The 21,101-nt window shown below is 47.4% G+C and overlaps 1 protein-coding gene across 1 annotated transcript in view; it reads right to left on the bottom strand.

Moving 5' to 3' along the window:
- Positions 1–260: 260 nt before the first annotated feature.
- VSTM2L (V-set and transmembrane domain containing 2 like) overlaps positions 261–21,101 on the bottom strand; it is a 58,961-nt gene continuing 38,120 nt past the window's right edge. The window contains exons 2-4 of the mRNA XM_070744259.1: positions 14,157–14,326; positions 12,112–12,162; positions 261–740 (exon numbers count right to left, since the gene is read on the bottom strand). Of these exons, the coding sequence (XP_070600360.1) occupies positions 261–740; positions 12,112–12,162; positions 14,157–14,326 (701 nt within the window). The remainder of the gene's footprint in view (positions 741–12,111; positions 12,163–14,156; positions 14,327–21,101) is intronic.

The following is a 21,101-nucleotide window of genomic DNA, read 5'->3' as shown; positions in this document are numbered from 1 at the left end:
TGCGTATCCGCGCGCGCTTTCCCTACCTGCCCAGGTTCAGTAGCAGAATCGAGCCCCGGGGGCGAGCCCACCTCCCCGTCCCACCTGAGCACCCACCCATCCCCGCCGCCTCTTGCTTTCCTGCGGGACGCCCCCAACCCACATCGGGGAATGGAAGCGTGGAGCCTCGGGGGGGGGGGGGGTTATTTACAAGCGAGCCAGTTGCGCCAGTGTCCGTTACGCACGATCCTCCGCAGCAAGTTCGTGGTTGCGCGTGTGGTCTAGGAGAGGGGGAGACCCCCACTTCCCCAAGTCCGGGGACGCCGGGGAAGGAAGGCGGGCGCGAGGAGAGGCTGGGGACCCTTGGGACGCAGGCTCCTCCGCGCGGCTCCGGCGGTCCGGGGGGGGTTAGCGGGGGGGTCTCTAGCGGGCGCAGGCGGCGGGGGCTCCGTCCAGGGAGCGCTTCCTGAGCTCCTTCGGGGCCGGGCGGGGCGGGCGGGGGGGCGCTGGGCGGCCTGGTCTGCCCGGCGGCCAGGAGCAGCAGCTGCGCGTCTTGCGGCGGGGGGGCGTCGGTGGGCGCCGGCCTGGGTCGCCACGCGGCTGTCCGGGGCTTCCACGCGCAGGTAAGCCTTGACCTTGTGGTGCCGCGCCTGCCGGTCGCTGAAGTCGATCACGCGGCACTCGTAGGTCCCTTCGTCGGCCGGCTTGACCCGTGAGAGGCGCAGCTTGTGCGAGATGTTGCTGCCGGCCACCTTCACCACCTGCGGGGCGGAGAGAAGCAGAGCGGAGGCGATTGGATGGCCTCACCGGTGCCCCCACGCCCTCCCCCTGCGGGGTGCCACCCTGAAAGGCCGAGGGTCTCCCCCTCCCTCCCCTCCGATTGGCCGCCCCGCAGAGAGGTGGGCAGTGAAGAAAGGGAAAAGAATAAGCACAACAACAATAATAAGGCCCATCTGGATGACCACTTGGGAGAGGAAGCTGCAGAGAAAGCAGAGCAGAAGAAGGCAAGGCTGTGTGTGTGTGTGTGTGTGTGTGTGTGTGTGTGTGAGAGAGAGAGAGAGAGAGAGAGAGAGAGAAAGGGTGAGAGAAAAAGGAAGAGAGAGAGAGAGAGAGAAAGAAAAAGAGTGTGAAAGAGAAAGAGGAGAGAGACAGAAAGAGAGAGAGAGAAAGAGGAAAGAAAGAGAGAAAGAAAGAAAGAAAGAGTGTGAGAGAGAAAGAGGAGAGAGACAGAAAGAGAGAGAGAGAAAGAGGAAAGAAAGAAAGAGTGTGTGAGAGAGAGAGAGAAGGAAAGAGAAAAGAGAAAGTGACAGAGAGACAGACAGAAAGAAAGAGTGTGAGAGAGAGAAAGAGGAAGAGAGAGAGAGAGAGAGAGAGAGAGAAATTCCTGGCCAGGTTGGGATAGATGATCTCCAAGGTCCCTTCCATCCATATTCTATGATCCTAAGAAGATCCAGCACTTAAGATGCCAGACTAGAAACCAGGTCACAATGAGTTCAAGTTCCGCCCTAGGCACAAAAGCCGTCTGGGTGACTTTGGGCCAAATCACCAGGAGTTGGCGAGTTCGAGTCCTGCCTTAGCCATACAAAACCATTGGTGACTTTGGGCCCTGTCCCTCTCTCCCAGCCTACCTTACAGGGTGGTGGTTGTACTAGGGGAAAATAGGAGGCGTTAAGACAGAGCAACCTTGGCGCAGTAGTTAGATTGTAGCACTGCAAGATACTTTTGCTGATCACTGGCTGCCAGCAGTTCGAATCTCACCACCGGATCCAGGTTGACTCAGCCTCCCGTCCTTCCCAAGTGGGTCAAATAAGGACCCAGATTGTTGGGGGCAAGAAACTGATTCTGTAAACTGCTTAGAGGGGGCTGGAAAAGCATTATGAAGCCGAATATAAGTCTACATGCTATTGCTATTCCTTCCTTCCTTCCTTCCTTCCTTCCTCCAGTGATGGGCTGCCAAAATTTTTACTGCTGCAATGTGGGCGTGGCTTATTTTGTAGGTGTGGCTTGATGGTCATATGATGGGGTAGGAGTGGCTTGCTGGCCATGCGACCAGGTGGGACTGAGGCATGGGACTGAGTGGGGGTGGCTTACTGACCAAGGTAAGTTGTCCGCTAAGTGCTTGGACTCTCTTTCCGCTGATGAAGTCCCATTATTTAAATAGCCACAAAAAGGACAAAGGACAGACAGCAGATAGACAGACAGTTGAGGAGCACAGGGACATTTTCAGCTTTTCTCCTGAACCCACAAGGCTCAGTATGATAAGAGATTAGGCAAGTAGCTCAATTTTCTTGAATTGTTATAAAAGTTCAGTTCTAGATAAAGGATTAAAATGATGGAAGCGTTTATGGGTAAAAACAGACTATTGAATTATTTCCTATTTTAAAAGTAATTAAGGATCCTATCAAGGTAACTAGAGAAAGAAGGACAATAAAAAACTATTAAGTATTCAATAAATAGTGCATAAAGTTATTTCCCCCACTGCGTCCCTTCCTTCCCCTCGTGGGGAGGGCAGCCCATCACGGCCCATAGCCACTCGGCCTTGTCATGGTCAAGTTTTCTTTTTCTTTTAAAATAATCTTCATTAATATTTTACATATAAAAACAATTTAAACAAACAGAACATACAAAGAAAAAGAAAGAAAAATGAAAGAAAATGGACGGACAATTCAACTTATAAACATAAACAATACATAAAGCATTCAGGTTCAGTGGTGTTCGATATATGCACATAGATAGTAATTTGCTTATCATCAATTAATATTTTCTTTCACTACATGCATATATTTATTTGTTATATAAAAGAGATAATTTGTCAACCATATTGTTGACTTTCCCTATCAAGTGACCAATATTATTTGTATCTAGTGTGTTTGTTTTCTATAGTTCTGTATATTATATTGTATTCATTTTGGGTGTTTCTGAGGATTCATTTTTAAGAGTTTTATGTTCCATCGGTTTATGCTGCAGTTCCTATATTTTCATTTTATTCGTGCACGAAAGAAAGGAGTGTCTAATTTTGCTTTTCCTTTAAGTTTTTTAATGTATTTTTTCTGTTTGGGCCACTTGTACCAATTTTCCCATATTTGTGGGGGCCGTTTCTCTTTTCCAATTCTGTGCTTAGAGCAAGGCTACGTTTTCTTAAAAACCTCCAGTGAGGGAGCCCCCACAACGTCCAGAGGTCCAGAGAAGCAACCTGACTGAACTGGAGAAAAGGGCAGAGACGGTCAGAGGCAACTAGCCTTTGCCCCCTCCTCTTGGCCCAGTTGTCCCCTCCCCCCAGTTTCTATCCATCCAGGAGGGGCTCTCCCCCCAGGCGGGGCGCTGGAGTCCATGTCTGCGCTCCGCTCGGCGCACACCAGCTAATTAGCTTTCCTAGCAAATGGTTTTGCTGTTGGAATTTATCACCTAATGAAATTTAAGACTTGCTCACTAGCTGCAGATGCTGTTCTGGAGCCAAGGTCCATAAATCAGGTTTATTACCCACCCTGAAGCCACTGCCTCCCTTTCCCCATAATCGCAGCGTGTGGGAAGGGTCCCCACCGCCACCGCCTTTCTGCAGGCTGAGATGTTCCCTTGTTTAAAGAGCGGGCCAAGGTCACGGGCAAAAGACCCCCGTTCCTACCAAGGACGATCGGGAGAGGCTCAGAGGGGAGAGAGGGCAGAATTTATGGGGAGCCAGGAGACTATCTGTGCCTTTGGGAAGGGCCAAGCCACCCTTAAGGGCTCTGTTCCCAAACTACCTACCACTCCATCTACATAAGAACCTAAGAGGAGCCCTGCTGAATCAGGCCAAAGCCCATGAGTCCAGCATTCTGTGTCCCACAATGCCCCCCCAATTGTCCATGGAGATCTTGAGTAGAAAGAGAAGGCAAGTCCCTCCCTTTCCCCTGACCCCCAACAAATGGGACCCAAGGGAGCCCTGCCTGCCTCCACCAACATAGAGGCGGCACATGGACATCCCTTTCAAGAAAGAGGAAGAAAGAGAGAAGGAGAGAGGAGAGAGAGAGAAATAGAGTAAGAGAAAGAAACTGATGAAAGACAAAGAGTGAATAGGAGATGGAGAAAGAGAGAGAGAGAAAGTTTGAGACAGAAAGAGAAAAGTGAGAAAGAAGGATAGAGAAGGAGAGACAGAAAGAAAGAAAGAGAGAAACTGAGAGAGGAAGAGAAAAGAATGTAAGAACCTAAGAAGAGCCCTGCTGAATCAGGCCAAAGCCCATCAGGTCCAGCATTCTGTGTCCCACAGTGGCCCCCCCCCAATTGTCCATGGGGGTCTTGAGCAGAAAGAGAAGCCAACCCCTCTTTCCTCTGACCCCCAACCAATGGTACTCAAGGGAATCCTGCCTGCCTCCACCAACATAGAGGCGGCACATGGACATCTGCTTTCTAAAGCCAGGAGCTCCATTGAAGTCTTGGACTTCCCCCAAGCTGGGGCTCATTGGGGAATTGTGGGAGCTGAAGTCCTTACATCATAAAGTGGCCTAGGTTGCAACACTTAAGTCTCCAAGATCGGCTCAAGATCCAGGACTTTGACAGAGTTAAATAACAATAGGACTTATAATGAAAAGCTTTACGGTGCTTTTGCAGCCCTCTAGGCGGTCTACAGAGAGTCAGCCTCTGGCCCCCAAGAATCTGGGCCCTCATTTGACCCATCAAGGAAGGAAGGAAGGAAAGAAGGACGGAAGGAAGGGAAGGAAGGAAGGAAGGAAAGGAAGGAAAGGAGGGAGGGAGGGGAGGGGAAGGAAGGAAGGGAAGGGAAGGAAGGACGGAAGGAAGGAAGGACGGAAGGACGGAAGGAAGGAAGGAAGGAAGGATGGAAGGAAGGAAGGACAGAAGGAAGGAAGGAAAGGAAGGAAGGACGGAAGGAGGGAAGGACAGAAGGAAGGAAGGAATAGCAATAGCACTTAGATTTATATACCACTTCCTAGTGCTTTTAAAGCTCTCTCTAAGCAGTTGACAGAAACAGCCTCTTGCCCCCAACAATGGGAGGCTTAGTCCACCTGGAGCCTGGTGAGATCCGAACTGCTGAACTACAGATAGCAGTTAGGTGAAGGAGCCTGCAGTGCTCCACTGCACCACCCCAGCTCTGGACCCTATCTAACAAAATGAAATTCAAGGGTGAGAAAAGTCAGGTTCTACATTTAGGCAGGAAAACATCAAATGCACAGGTCCAGTGTAGGTGGTATCTGGCTCAACAGTAGTAACTGTGGGAGGGATATGGAGTCCTAGTGGACAACCATTGAAATAGGAGCCAGCCGTGTGCAGCAGCTGCCCAAAAAGCCAACACAGTTCTAGGCTGCATTAACAGAGGGAGAGAATCAAGATCACGTGAAGTGTTAATATCTCTTTATAAGGCCTTGGTAGGGCCACACTTGGAATACGGTTTCCAGTTTTGGTGGCCACGATGCAAAAAGTATTTTGAGACTCTAGAAAAAGTGCAGAGAAGAGCAGCAAAGGATTTTAGGGGACTGGAGGCTAAAACATAGGAAGGAGGGTTGCAGGAACTGGGCATGGCTAGTTTAATGAAAAGAGGGACCGGGGGAGCCTTCCAATCTCTCAGGGGTTGCCCCAAAGAAAAGGGAGTCAAGCTATTCTCCAAAGCACCTGGGGGTGGAACAAGAAGCAATGGGTGGAAACTAAACAAGGAGAGAAGCAACGTAGAACTAGGGAGAAATTTCCTGGCAGTTGGAACAGTTGACCAGTGGAACAACCTGCCTCCAGAAGTTGAGGTTTTTGAGAATGCTCCAACAGTGGAGGTTTTTGAGCAGATGTTGGATAACCATCCGTCTGAAGTAGTGCAGGGTTTCCTACCTAAGCAGGGGGTTGGACTATTCTATATTCTATGCTGCCCCCCTCACTCTTCCCCAAAGAGTAGCTGGATTACTCGGACGGAGTCCTTTTGGCCATAGGGCCACTCTGAGAAACTGGACTGGACAGTTCCCAGCTGGCCTTTGGCTGCAAATCTGCTCTCTCTGGTTCTCTTTACAACCTGACAACTCCAGAGCTCCATTTCAGTCCTGGAAGGCTGAAAAATGTTCTTTACGGGACCGCTGAGCTTTTCCCAAAGAAGTTGAGGCAAAAGTTCATTTCACCCTCGGCCAGGATTTACGGGCTCCTCTCCCCAAGGGCACCTTGGAAGGGGGGCTCTCCTGGGTGCAGCCCCATTTCTGAATCATCAGCGCATGAATTCTCCCCTCCCCTCAGAGGGGAGAAATGGCTGAGGCTGCAGGTGGCTTTCCCACGCATGGATGAAACACTGCACACCCACCGGGTGGGGGGGGGGGGTCCTTCCCCTAATCCAGAGATGCAAAATGTCAGAAGAAAAGAAGGATTTAGGGGTAGTGTTGGGCGAACCGAACCTGCACAATTCAGGTCTGTACCGAACTTTGTGGTGTTCAGCATGCTGGACCCAAACCCGAAATTTTTGTAAAATTCGTGATTTAGTTCGGCGTTCATGCCGAACACCGTGAAAGTCACCGCCTACCTGTCATCTGCTGAGAAGAGGAGGAGGAGCCAGGCGCCGGTGGAGGTGGAGGAAGGCAAACACCGGGCAGCTGTCAGCCGGACAGGAGGCTAGGAACGAGGCACGAAAGGAGTTGGGGAACCCCACGAAGAGGTTCCGGGGGCGGAGCTTTGACGTCACGTATACCAGCAGGTTGCTAAGGACGCCAAAGTGATCACTTCCTGGATTCCATGGAATCCAGGAAGTGATCACTATGGCGTCCTTAGCAACCTGCCGGTATACGTGACGTCAACGCTCCGCCCCCGGAACCTCTTCGTGGGAGGGATTCCCCAGCTCCTTCAAAGGGGTGTCTTTTCATGGCAAATTTTATTTTTATTTTTATTTTTACAAAAAAGAACGCTGCAGCGGCGCTGCAAGCAAAGGGAGGTCTTTTCATGTAAAAATAAAAGGTTTTATTTTCATGTGAAAGGACCTCCCTTTGCTTGCGGCACTGCTGCGGTGTCCTTTTTTGTAAAAAAAAAAACATTTTTACATGAAAAGACCTCCCTTTGAAGGAGCTGGGGAATCCCTTCCACGAAGAGATTCCGGGAGCGGAGATTTGGTGCCACGAACCATTCGGGTTCGGGTTCGGCCGAATTTTGCATGAAGTTCGTCCGAACTTGCTGAACCCGAACACCATTTGGTTCACCCATCACTATTTAGGGGGAGTGATTTCCGACAGTCTCAAAATGGGTGAATCGTGCGGTCAGACGGTAGGGAAAGCGAGTATGAAATGATGAAAGCAATGGCATTTAGACCAGTGTTTCCCAACCTTGGCAACTTGAAGATATTTGGACTTCAACTCCCAGAATTCCCCAGCATTCTCTGGCTGGGGAATTCTGGGAGTTGAAGTCCAAAATATCTTCAAGTGGCCAAGGTTGGGAAACACTGATTTAGACTTATATACCACTTCACAGTGTTTTTATAGAGGTTTACAGAGAATAAACATCTTGCCCCCAATAATTATGTAGAAATACTGTTAGTGAGAGATATGCATGGTTTTATTAGGGGTTTTAAAAAACAATTTTATATAGTTTTTTAAAATAGTTTTTAAGTTTTGAAATAATACGAGAACAGAAAACAGCATAAAATAAATCAACAATGCATAAGACAAAGATTAGTACATTCAAATCATAACATAACGTAACCTAATCGTAGAGATAATAGAGAAAGGAAAAAAGAAGATAAAGAAAAGAGATATTGGGAAGGGGTAGAAGAAGAGCCGGGGTGGCGCAGCAGGTAGAGTGCTGTACTGCAGGCCACTGAAGCTGACTTGTAGATCTGCAGGTCAGCAGTTCAAATCTCATCACTGGCTCAAGGTTGACTCAGCCTTCCCTCCTTCCAATGTGGGTCAAATGAGGACCCGGATTGTGGGGGCAATAGGCTGGCTCTGTTAAAAATGTGCTATTGCTAACATGTTGTAAGCCGCCCTGAATCCAAGGAGAAGGGCGGCATAAAAATCAAATAAATAAATAAAATAAATAAAATAAAATAAAAGTGATAGTGCAAAGAAAGATGCAGAATGGAAAAAAAAGGAAAGGAGAGGTAGAAGAGGAACCAACCACTTGGCTGGTATCACAGTTCTCGAGGACCTCAGATTTGAGGGTGTAGTAGGAGTACTATTTCCCTTCTCGATGTTTTGGAGATTTATTCCTAGTTTATGTTGGGAGTCGTTAGCTCTAGTCATCCGATGTTGTGTGTGTGGGTTTTGTATATCATTGGTAGTAGTTATAGTAACAGTTTGTGTTTTGTCTTTCGTTGGAGATTGGTTTGTTGGATTGTCTGGTCTTTTTGTAATTTTAAATTGTTCTGTTTACATGTTGTTTCCCTTTGTTGTCAGCTGCCCAGAGTCCTTAGGGAGTTGGGTGGCATACAAATTAAATTAATAAATTAATTTAAAAAGTGTTAATAGATATATATTGCAAATCCACATATGATATGCCATACGCTGAATAAATTGAATAAAATCTCTTGAGTAGAAAGAACGAGAAAGGCCACAAATGTATTGGGGGGGGAAAGGGGGGGGGAACCCTCTAACAGCATCATTTGGATTGGTGCGTTTGTGTGTGTGCGTGTTTGTGTCTGTGTGTTGGAAACTCTCTTTGTCATTTCTTCTCTCCCCAGGTGTTAAAAACCCACGTCCACTTTCCCAAACCCACTCGGAGCCTGCGGTGCCTCTGATGGGCGGGAGCTCAACAAACCTTCTTTCAGCCACGTTTCATCTGAGCCACGGGAGACGCGAATCCCGCGCGGTCTTTGGAGTCGGGAAGGGCTGCAATCAGCCGCCTCCGGGGCTTGAAAGAGCCACTTCAGAGCCCCCCACAAAGGGGGAAAAACGAGGGGAGGCCGGGCACTGACTGGGCCTTGAAGTCGCTCCGTGTGGAATAAAGCCCCGAAATTAAGACCCTGCAGGGCCGGCAGTTCAGAGACCGAGAAGTGGAAGTACGGCAGACTTCCCCCTCTTCCTCGGACAGCTGTTTCCACTTAAATAGCAACAGCATTTAGACTTATATACTGCTTTATTGTGCTTTTCCAGCCTTCTCTGAGCGGTTTACAGAATCAGCCTTTTGCCCCCAACAATCTGGGTCCTCATTTGACCCACGAAGGAAGGAAGGAAAGGAAGGAAGGAAGGAAGGAAGGAAGGGAAAGGAAAGGAAGGAAGGAAGGAAAGGAAGGGAAGGGAAAGGAAAGGAAAGGAAGGAAGGAAGGAAGGAAGGAAGGAAGGGAAAGGAAAGGAAGGAAGGAAGGAAGGGAAGGGAAGGGAAAGGAAAGGAAGGAAGGGAAAGGAAAGGAAGGAAGGAAGCGAAAGGAAAGGAAGGAAGGAAAGGAAAGGAAGGAAGGAAGGAAGGAAGGGAAGGAAGGAAAGGATGGAAGGGAAGGAAGGAAGGAAAGGAAAGGAAGGAAGGAAAGGAAGGAAAGGAAGGAAGGAAGGAAAGGAAGGAAGGAAGGAAGGAAAGGAAGGAAGGAAGGAAAGGAAGGAAGGAAGGAAAGGAAAGGAAGGAAGGAAGGAAAGGAAGGAAGGAAGGGAAAGGAAAGGGAAGGAAGGAAGGAAGGGAAAGGAAGGAAGGAAGGAGGGAGGGAAGGAAAGAAAGGAAGGAAGGAAGGAAGGGAAAGGAAAGGAAGGAAGGAAGGAAGGAAAGGAAGGAAGGGAAAGGGAAGGAAAGGAAGGAAGGAAGGAAAGGAAGGAAAGAAAGGAAGGAAGGGAAGGAAGGAAGGAAGGAAAGGAAAGGAAGGAAGGAAGGAAAGGAAGGAAGGGAAAGGAAAGGGAAGGAAGGAAGGAAGGAAGGAAGGAAGGAAGGAAAGGAAGGAAAGGAAGGAAGGAAGGAAGGGAAAGGAAAGGGAAGGAAGGAAGGAAGGAAAGGAAAGGAAGGAAGGAAGGAAAGGAAGGAAGGAAAGGGAAGGAAGGAAGGAAAGGAAGGAAGGGAAAGGAAGGAAGGAAGGAAGGAAGGAGGGAAGGAAAGGAAGGAAGGAAGGAAGGAAGGAAAGTGTTGTGGTTCCGTCTGAGGCCCCTCCGGGAACGGCTGACCTTCTGTCGGTTTCCAGCTCAGAGGGAGAGGCTGAGGAACAGGAGGTGCAGACAGACGAGGAGGAGGAATCCCAGGCTGAAGAAGAGGGAGGACAGGCAGAGTCCCACTAGGGGGAGCTCTCCCCAGCAAGCAGCCTGGATTCCTTACAGGAAAGTGCACAAGCCATAATTGATCTGCGACAACGAAGAGCTACTCAGAGACGGAATCAATTGGCTAAATACTTTCAGCATTAAAGTGGCAACAGCTGGGTTTGGGTGTGGTGCTCTTGGGAAAGGCTAAAAGGCAGACCCACCCTTCCTGGCTTGTGGAGTTTTATCTTTGAGAGTCATGGGACCTGACTGTGAACTTTGGCGTCTTGGAATCCTGGTTTGTGCCTTTGACTATTGAAACCTTGGGGGGGGGGGGGTGTGCCAGCAAGAAGCTTGCTGTATTGTCTGGACATCAGGACCCTGCTGTACCGTATTATATCCTGTCTGTTGGGAAGAAGAGGTTTTCCTCTGTGCTTATTTTTTCCAGTTATAAAATACTTTTGGCTTTTACCAGAGTGTCCTGGCTGTTTTTTCCAGTTGGTGTTGAGGTCTGGGGGAACCCAGACAGAACAGAAAGGAAGGAAGGAAGGAAGGATAGGAAGGAAGGAAAGGAAAGGAAGGAAGGAAGGAAGGAAGGAAGGAAGGAAGGAAAGGGAAGGAAGGAAGGAAGGAAGGAAAGGAAGGAAGGGAAAGGGAAGGAAGGAAGGAAGGAAAGGAAGGAAGGGAAAGGAAGGAAGGAAGGAAGGAGGGAGGGAAGGAAAGGAAGGAAGGAAGGAAAGGAAGGAAGGAAAGGAAGGAAAGGAAGGAAGGAAGGAAAGGGAAGGAAGGAAGGAAAGGAAGGAAGGGAAAGGAAAGGGAAGGAAGGAAGAAAGGAAGGAAGGAAGGAAGGAAGGAAGGGAAAGGAAAGGAAAGGAAGGAAGGAAGGAAGGAAGGAAAGGAAGGAAGGGAAAGGAAAGGAAAGGAAGGAAGGAAGGAAAGGAAGGAAGGGAAGGGAAAGGAAAGGAAAGGAAAGGAAGGAAGGAAGGAAGGAAGGAGCAATCGCACCTAGACTTATCTACTGCTTCCTAGTGCTTTACAACCCTCTCTAAGCGGTTTACAGAATCAGCCTTTTGCCCCCAACAATCTGGGTCCTCATTTGGCCCAGGAAGGAAGGAAGGAAGGAAGGAAGGAAGGAAGGAAGGAAGGAAGGGAAGGAATGAAGGAACGAAGGAACGAAGGAAGAGCATATAGCATTTAGACTTATGTACTGCTTCCTAATGCTTTTACAGCCCTCTATAAGCGGTTGACAGAGTCAGACTTTTGCCACCAACAAACTGGGTCCTCATTTTACCAAGGAAGGAAGGGAAGGGAAGGAAGGAAGGAAGGGGTATCAACAGTACTTAGACTTATCTACTGCTTCCTAATGCTTTGACAGCCCTTTTTAAGCGGTTTGCAGAATCCGCCTCTTGCCCCTAACAATCTGGGTTCTCATTTGACCCACCAAGCAAGGACGGAAGGCTGAGCCAACCTGGAGCCTGTGGTGAGATTCGAACTGCTGAACTATAGCCGGCAGTCAGCAGAAGCAGCTTGCAGTGCTGCACTCTAACCATTGCACCACCAAGGCTGAGATTCCAGGGGGAGGGGGAGGAGGAGCAGAAACTGGGGGCCCCTCCTGGTCAGTCTCAGCCCCTCCAGGGAGAAAAGGTGGGAGGGGGACAGAGGGGGCGGGTGCCTCCAGATGCTGGGGAAGGGTCTCTCTCTCTCTCTTCAAAAGCTCAGTCCCCCCCCTCTATTCCTGCCCAGCCCCCCTGATGGATGGAAGCACCTGACAATTTGGGGTGCAGAAGCTGAAGACCTTTCCCCCCCCTCCCTTCTTTTCCAGTTAATAATAATAATAATAATTTATTAGATTTGTATGCCGCCCCTCTCCAAAGACTCACCCCCTCCCTTGCTATCACCCCCCCCCAAAAAAAAAAACCCTTGGCCACTGCCCGGTGTTGCCCAAGAGGCAGGCAGGCGAGTGGCTGCAGGGTCTTGATTCAAAGCCTTCACACAAACACACACAAAATCATTATAAAAAACCCCCAAACAAACTCACGCTTATTTTCGTGGCGTCTTTCGCGATTTCTTCCTGGGGAGAAGCTTTTAGCTGTGGGAAGGGAGGAAGAGGAGGAGAGAGAGAGAGAGAGAAGCCATTAGTTCCGCTTGGAGAAAAAAAGGCGGCCTGGGGATAGAGGAGAAGGGCGTGCAAATGTAACAGCAACAGAGTCGGAAGGGACCTTGATATCATCTAGTCCAACCCCCTGCTCATGCAGGAGATCTCAGCCAGGGTGTCAGGTTGAGCAATCCTGGTTTCTTTCCCTAACCCCCAAATCTTCCACCTTACACTATCTACAGTCGAGCTCTCCCCTCTTCTAAGAGGTCAGCAAGGGGGTTACCAACTGTCCTACTGTCTTTTTTAATTCTTTCTATCACTACTTTCTAGAAACATAAAAGATTGACAGCAGAAAAAGACCTCGTGGTCCATTATACTATTTCCTGTATTTTATCTTAGGATGGATCTATGTTTATCCCAGGCATGTTTACATTCAGTTACTGTGGATTTACCAACCACATCTGCTGGAAGTTTGTTCCAAGCATCTACTACTCTTTCAGTAAAATAATATTTTCTCATGTTGCTTTTGATCTTTCCCCCAACTAACTTCAGATTGTGCCCCATTGTTCTTGTGTCCACTTTCCTATTAAAAACACTTCCCTCCTGAACCTTATTTGACCCTTTGACATATTTAAATGTTTCGATCATGTCCCCCCTTTCCCTTCCGTCCTCCAGACTATACAGATGGAGTTCATGAAGTCTTTCCTGATACGTTTGATGCTTAAGACCTTCCACCATTTTTGTAGCCCGTCTTTGGATCCGTTCAATTTGATCCATCTCTTTTTGTAGCTGAGATCTCCAGAACTGGACACAGCATTCCAAATGTGGTTTCACCAGCGCTCTATACAGCGGAATCACAATCTTTCTACTTATGTTATGTTAATACAAAATACAATTCTATACTTGTTTGACAAATAAATCAAATCAAATAAATAAATAAAAATATTCCATTGTAGTTTGCTGTGATCTGGATTGATCAACTACTAAAGGACTTTGGAGAAAGAATTACGATGCCCATAACGGTGTTTGAAGATTCACAAACATGTATTCATCTTCCAGAAATGGAATGTATGGAGGCGAGGGCGAAATATTTTGCTGTAAAGCTCCAAAATGTACAAGGAATGATTAGAAATGGAGTGTTCAAAGTTGTATTGTATAGTATTATATAGAGTCAGAGGCTGGCTGGATTAATTTTAATTTTAATTAACTATATCTCGATGTATACTTGACGGTGCTTTGGAAAAATAGAGATGAGCCCTCATCTGTGAGACATCCCCTTGGGACAAAGCCAGAAAGGTTGGGGACCATAGGTTCAAGTATTTTTACTTTTGTAAGCCACCCAGAATCTCCCCACAGTGAGATGGATGGCAAACAAACCTAAATAAATAAAATAATTAAGAATGGTACCCACTTCTCCACCTCGTCTTTGCCAAGATTTTATATTTTGTAGGTTGCCCTGAGTTTTTAGAGAAGGGCAGCCTAAAAGTACAAAGAAAGAAAGAAAGAAAGAAAGAAAGAAAGAAAGAAAGAAAGAAAGAAAGAAAGAAATAATCAACCAATTAATTTAATTAATTAATGCCATGCTACTCTAGTCATTCCCATCATTCCTTCTTCCCTCCATCACACAAGAAGGTGGTCTCGCTCCAGCGGTCCTTGGAAGAAGCCGATTATCTAGGCCCTCAACAATCAGGGTTCAGGCCCAGCTACAGCACGGAAACTGCTTTGGTTGCGCTGATGGATGATCTCTGGCAGGCCCAAGACAGGGGTTTTTCCTCTGTCTGGTGCTTCTTGACCTCTCAGCAACTTTCTAACGGTAAAGGTGATAAACCGGTGGAACAGTTTTCCACAGGAGGTGGTGGGCTCTCCTTCACTGGAGGTCTTCAAACAGAGACTAGACAGACATTGAGCAGGGGGTTGGACCCGATGACCCTGGAGGTCCCTTCCAACTCTGTGATTCTGTGATTCTGTGATTCTGTGATTCTTGATACCTGGTTGGCGTCCCAGTTTTCCTTCTCCGTCCAGTCCTTGTGGGTGCGCACGTACCACCACTGGATCTCCAGCGAGTAGGAAGGAGAGCTGCTGCCGCGGAAGGAACAGGCCATCTCCACATCGTCACCGGCCCGGGCAGTCATGTCGTGAGGGGTCTCGGTGAAAAAGGCTGCAAAGAGAAACCCAAGACGCCGTTAGTGGGGCAATCGGAGATGGGGCACTCAATCAATCAATCATCAATCAGAATAGAGTTGGAAAGGATATAGGACAGTGAGGAAGAACCTTTTTTCCCTCGGGTGCCAAAAGAGAGTGCGCGCACGCTATCACGCATGCACAAGTGCCAACACTCATAATTTAATGCCTGGGGAGGGCGAAAGCAACTCCCCCCCCCCCCCGGATGCCCTCTGGTAGCCCCTGTTTCTCCCTGTTTCCCAACTTCTGGTTGGCCCAGTAGACTCGTGTTTTTCCCTCTCCAGCCTCCAAAGGCTTCCCTGGAGCCGAAGGAGGGTAAAAATGTTCTCCCCCATTCCCCCAGATGCTCTCCGAAAGCCAGAAACGCCCTCCCGGAGCCTCTGTGCAAGCCAAAAATCAGCTGACCGGCACATACATGCACGTTGGAGCTGAGCTAGGGCAACTCCTTGTGTGCCAGCAGACATGGCTCCACATGCCATATCTTTATTTAGTTGATTATCCACCACCGGTCTTGGTGGATAATCAAGTAAATATGAGCCAGCAATGTGCAGCAGCGGCTAAAAAAGCCAACACAATCCTAAGCTGCATCAACAGGGAGATACACTCCAAGACCAGAGAGGTCTTAATACCACTCTATAACGCCCTGGTCAGACCACATCTGGAGTACTGCATCCAGTTCTGGTCACCCCACTTCAAAAGAGACATAGAAACTATGGAGAAGGTGCAGAAAAGAGCAACCAAGATGATTAGGGGAATTGAAACCAAGACTTATGAAGAGAGATTGCGGGAACTGGGCATGGACAGCCTAGAGAAAAGAAAGGCCAGGGGGGACATGATAACAATATACAGGTACTGGAGGGGTTGCCACAGAGAGGAGGGGGTCACGCTGTTTTCCAGGACAGAGGGCTGGATGAGGAACAATGGCTGGAAGCTGACCAAGAAGAGATTCAACCTGAAAATAAGGAAGAACTTCCTGACGGTCAGAGCGATCAACCAGTGGAACAGCCTGCCAGTGGAAGTTATGAACTCCCCAACTCTGGACATTTTCAGGAGGAGATTGGACGGCCATCTGGCTGGGGAGGTGTAGGATTTCCTGCTTAAGCTTTTCTTGGTTCGCATGCCAAAAGGGTGTGTGTGGGTGCGCGCTAGCACACATGCCTACACCCATTCCATCCCACTCCCTCATGCTACCCCTGCGCATGCACACAACCCCCCCCCCAATCTCCACATAGGCCTGGGACAGTGAAAAAATAGTCAAACTGGCAAACCAGAAATTCGGAAAAATGGACTTTCAGTTTGACCGTTGTGCTGTTTTTCGCACTCCGGAGCCTTCAGGAAAGCTTCCTAAAGCCCCAGAGTGCAAAAAACAGCACAAAAGCACACACATTTTCCCGAAGTTCCGGTTTGCCTGTTGGGCTGTTTTTTGCACTCCAGGCTGGAGAAACGGCCTTCCCTAAGGCCAAAAATCAGCTGGATAGCGCTCTCCTGTGTGCTGGAGCTGACGTACGGCAATGCCTCTTGTGCACTCTGATGTGGCTCTCCATGCCACCTGTAGCATCCATGCTCTAGGTTCACCATCACAGGCCTAGACCCTTTGCAGGCAAATGGCTTTCTAGTTTTTTCTTAAAAACCTCCAATGATGGAGTGCCCACCATATCTGGTGGCAAGCTGTTCCACTGGTGAATTGTTCTCACTGTTAGAAAGTTTTCTCCTTAATTCCAAGTTGCTTCTCTCTCTCCTTGGTTAGTTTCCACCAGTTGTTATCTGCCTTCTGGTGTTTTATAAAATAAGTTAGCAATAGCATTTAGACTTATATAGCACTTCACAGTGCTTTAAAGTCCTCTCTAAGTGGTTAACAGAATCAGCCTCTTGCCCCCAACAATCTGGGTCCTTATCTGATCCACCTTGGAAGGAAGGAAGGAAGGAAGGAAGGAAGGAAGGAAGGAAGGAAGGAAGGAAGGAAGGAATAGCAATAGCACTTAGACTTAAGTGGTTTACAGGGAATCAGCCTCTTGCCCCCAACAATTGGGTCCTCACTTGAGCCACCTCAGAAGGAAGGAAGGAAGGACAGAAGGAAGGAAGGACGGAGGGAGGGAGGGAAGGAAGGAAGGAATAGCATTTAGACTATATACCACTTCATAGTGTTTTTCCAGCCCCCTCTAAGCAGTTTACAGAGTCAGCCTCTTGCCCCCAACAATCTGGGTCCTCATTTGACCCACCTTGGAAGGACAGAAGGCTGAGTCAACCTTCAGCCCGGTGAGATTCGATCTGCCAAACTGCTGGCAGCTGGTGATCAGCAGAAGTAGCTTGCAGCACCACGGAGGCTCTTATAGTTGACCCCCTACAATTGTAAGCTGGGAGTAAGGCTTGGAGGGTTCCTTTTTCCATTCCTCAAACCATAAAAAAATAATACCCCAGAGCTGTCAATCACTTCCCAGTCCTTCAACTAATTAGCCATTTTCTTTCAAATGATTAATCAATTAGCCAATTAAAATAAAGACTACAGTAGCTCAGAGTAAGGTGTTATCTGGAGACTATACAATTAAGACGGCAATTGCTCTTGACTAAATAACACAGACAAGCCAGCATTGTTGGGGGAAATCATTCCAGGCGAGGGATTGTCAGGAATTGGTCCCGCGATCCCATCAGCGTGCCTGGATCCAATGGCCAGCAAACGGCCTCAGCTCGGGCCCGAAAAGGATCGAGAAGAGACTGGGAAGAAATGAAAGGAAAGTGGCTTTGCCCACCACCAACAACAACAACAACTCCTAAAGAGAAAAGAAAAATGAAATTCAAGCGTGAAAAAATCAGGTTCTACATTTAGGCAAGAAAAACGTACAGTCTATGTGGTACCTTGCTCAGCAGTAGTAACTGTGAGAGGGACCTTGGAGTCCTAGTGGACAACCATTCAAATAGGAGCCAGCCATGTGCAGCAGCTGTCAAAAAAGCCAACACGGTTCTAGGCTGCATCAACAGAGGGAGAGAATCAAGATCACGTGGAGGGTTAATACCACTTTATAAGGCCTTGGGAAGGCCACACTTGGAATATTGTATTCCGGTTTGGTCGCCACGATGCAAAAAGGATGTTGAGACTCTAGAAAGAATGTAGAGAAGAGCAACAAAGAGGATTAGGGCACTGGAGGCTAAAACATAGGAAGAACAGTTGCAGGAACTGGGCATGGATAGTTTAATGAAAAGAAGGACCAGGAGAGACATGATAGCAGCCTTCCAATATCTCAGGGGCTGCCCCAAAGAAGAGGGAGTCAGTCTATTATCCAAAGCAGCTGAGGGTAGAACAAGAAGCAATGGGTGGAAACTAAACAAGGAGAGAAATGATTTAGAAGCAAGGAGAAAATTCCTGACAGTTAGAACAATTAACCAGGGGAACAGAAGTTGCCTCCAGAAGTTGTGAATGCTCCAACACTGGAAGTTTTTAAGCAGATGTTGGATAACCATCTGTCTGAAGTAGTGTAGGGTTTCCTGCCTAAGCAGGGGGTTGGACTAGAAGACCCCCAAGGTCCCTTCCAACTCTGTTGTTGTTGTTGTTATTATTATTATTATCATTATTATAGAGACAACTTTATTTTTCACAATGAGTATAGGTCAAGAGCAAGCAGAGACATGCGGGTGGCTTTAAGCAAGTCATTGGCCTGGAGTCCTTGCGTTTCCCACAAGCAGCCTTTGCTCTAATTCCTCTGGAATTTTGTGGACTTTTATTTAAAAATCAATTGTTGCTGATAGTTAGTGAACTAGATTTTTCTTTACAGGCGTGAGCAATAAATCAGCTTAACTGGGAACTCGATGAGCGGCCCAATTTTCCTGCCGGACCAGGAGTTAACGGAGCTGAATTCGCACAACCAGTTCAGTCTGGTCAATGGTCATTGTTTACGACAGTGTTTCCCAACCTTGGCCCCTTGAAGAGGTTGGCTGGGGATTCTGGGAGTTGAAATCCAGATCTCTTCAAGAGGCCAAGGTTGGGAAACACTGGTTTACGATTCCGGAGTGCTGCAGACTCAGCTCCTTTGAGGAACTGTCCCAGAGGGTGTGTGTGTAGAGGACGGCGCACCGGTTGCCAAAGTTGAGCTCCTCAGCAGCTTCGGTCGTCTTGCGGGTGCACACTTGCACATCCCCCAGCTTGATTTTGTCTCTCACCATGCACAGGAAGCAAAATCTCAAGAGGGGACGCGTGCGTGTGTGCGACTTTGGTGATTTCTTGCTTTTGCGCATGCGCATTGTGGTTGAAATTCTGTTTTCTATTCTATTCTATTCCAGTCCAGTCTATTCTGTTGTGTTGTGTTCTGTTCTATTCTATATTAGTTATATTCTATTCTTTATTCCCTATTCTATTCTACTCCACTCCATTCCATATTACCGTTCTGTTCCGTTCTGCTCTGCTCTGCTCTGCTCTATTCTATTTTATTCTATTCTATTCTATTCCATTCCATTCCATTCCATTCCACTCCACTCCATTCCATATTACTGTTCTGTTCTATTCTGTTCTGTTCTGTTCTGTTCTGTTCTGTTCTGCTCTGCTCTGCTCTATTCTATTCTATTCTATTCCATTCCATTCCACTCCACTCCATTCCATTCCATATTACAGTTCTGTTCTGTTCTCTTCCATTCCATTCCATTCCATTCCATTCCACTCCATTCCATGTTACATAAAAACATAGAAGACTGATGGCAGAAAAAGACCCCATGGTCCATCTAGTCTGCCCTTATACTATTTCCTGTATTTTATCTTAGGATGGATATGTGTTTATCCCAGGCAGGTTTACATTCAGTCCCTGTGGATTTATCTTTACGTTATAGTTCTGTTCGGTTCTGTTCTTTCCTGTTCTATTCTGTTTTATTCTATTCCATCCCCTTCCATTCTATTCTACTCTACTCCATTCCATATTACAGTTCCATTCCATTCCATTCCACCCCACTCCACTCCATTCCGTTCTTTCTCCAGGAGGGAGAGTTACTGAATCTACCCCACCAATAGCTAATTTTAGTTCTTGGATTGTTGACAATGTTTTCATGTTTTCTTTTTATTCAATTTCTGCGGAGTCAGTGATGCACTTATGCAGCCCCAGTCTTCCTCCCTGCAACACAGCCCCCCCGAATCCTCCCAGAACAGAACAGAAAAACAGAGTTGGAAGGAACCTTAGAGGTCTTCTAGTCTGACCCCCTGGCTATTTCAGACAAGTGCCTGTCCAGTCTCTCCTTAAAAGCACCCACAGCGTCTGAAGACGAGACCGGTTAATTGTTCTCACCCTCAGGAAATAATTCCTTTATTCTAGGTTGTTTCTCTCGGTTGGCCCAAACTTCAGTACCACGACAAAGCCGGCGGTATCATTTGCACCCCCCAGACAGCTGCCACCGGTCTTATCCAAACATCCCGTCTCCCTGGCGACCCACATCTGTCATCCTGGGGGCCAGTGGGGGGGGGGCAGGGGTCCCTCTGGCTGGTCTCTTGATCAGTCCAAGTAGCGAATTAGCATCCAGCTTGACAGGAAGGCTAATACCCTTAATATGTCTTTGTCCCCTGGAGGTGGAGAAATCTCAGACAGTTATCGCTTTCCTTTAATCCATCTTAACAGGGCGCAGTGGAAAATACAGCGCGGGGGGCTTAATGAGGCTGTCTCCCCTCCCCCCCCGCCTGCCCGGTCTCCTGGCTGGTTTTACAAGATAATTTCTCTCTCTCTCTCTCTGCGGAAATCTTTTGCCTGGAAATTTACGCAAGTATCTGACTGAAAGCAAACCCAAGAACAAGAGGCCACAATCATAGTTCCCTCTAAGCTGAGCAGTGAGCAATCGCTCACTTAAAAATCATCATCAACTCAGAGTTTTCCAAACCTGCCCAGAAGCCGAGAGGGAAAGAGTGAGAGGGAAGGAGAGAGAGAGGAAGAGAGAGAAACAGATAGAAAAAAGAGAGGAAGGAAAAGAGAAAGAAAAAGAATGGGAGTAAGGAAGAGAGAAAGAAAATCAAAATCCAGTTTGAAACTAGCTCAACTATTGAAGTGGCATTTTGATATTGATAGAGTTGCCCTATTATGAGCTCACTCTTATAGACACACAGGACAGTATTTTATTTTGAAATTCTCTGAGGCAAAACAGGGTGGGTTTTTTGTTTGTTTGTTTGTTTGTTTGTTTGTTTGTTTATTTATTTATTTATTTTACTATACTTTTCCGCCCACCCCCCCCAAAAAATTAGAGGGAACACTGGCCACAATCTGAGGCTAGTTGGGGGAAAGATCAGAAGCAGCGTGAGAAAATATGATTTGACTGAAAGAGCTTGAAATAAATCGACACTAGCATCCGTTCCTTTTCATTATCAGCAAAAACATGTTACACATGAACACACATACATACAAGGGTGCAAGTGTTTGTTTGTGTGTGTGTATGTGTGTGTAACATATTTATATAATATGTTACAGGTATATAAATATTTATACACATATATAAATGAAAAGGAAGAGAGACCATCGATTTATTTCAAGCTATTTTGCTCTCATCAGCTAGCCATATCCTTACTGGGATTTGAACCTGGGTGGCCTGCCTGTAGGTCTGTAGCTTCAACACACACACACACACACACACACACCATATTTTTTGCTGATAATGAAAAAGAAGAATACTATCGATCTATTTCAAGCTATTTTGCACTCATCAGCTAGCCATATCCTTACTGGGATTAGAACCTGGGTGGCCTGCCTGTAGGTCTGTAGCTTCAACACACACACACACACCATATTTTTTGCTGA

This window comes from Erythrolamprus reginae, chromosome 3, assembly GCF_031021105.1.
Source record: "Erythrolamprus reginae isolate rEryReg1 chromosome 3, rEryReg1.hap1, whole genome shotgun sequence".
Classification (NCBI taxonomy): domain Eukaryota; kingdom Metazoa; phylum Chordata; class Lepidosauria; order Squamata; family Dipsadidae; genus Erythrolamprus; species Erythrolamprus reginae.
This window is presented reverse-complemented; position numbering and strand designations above follow the sequence as displayed.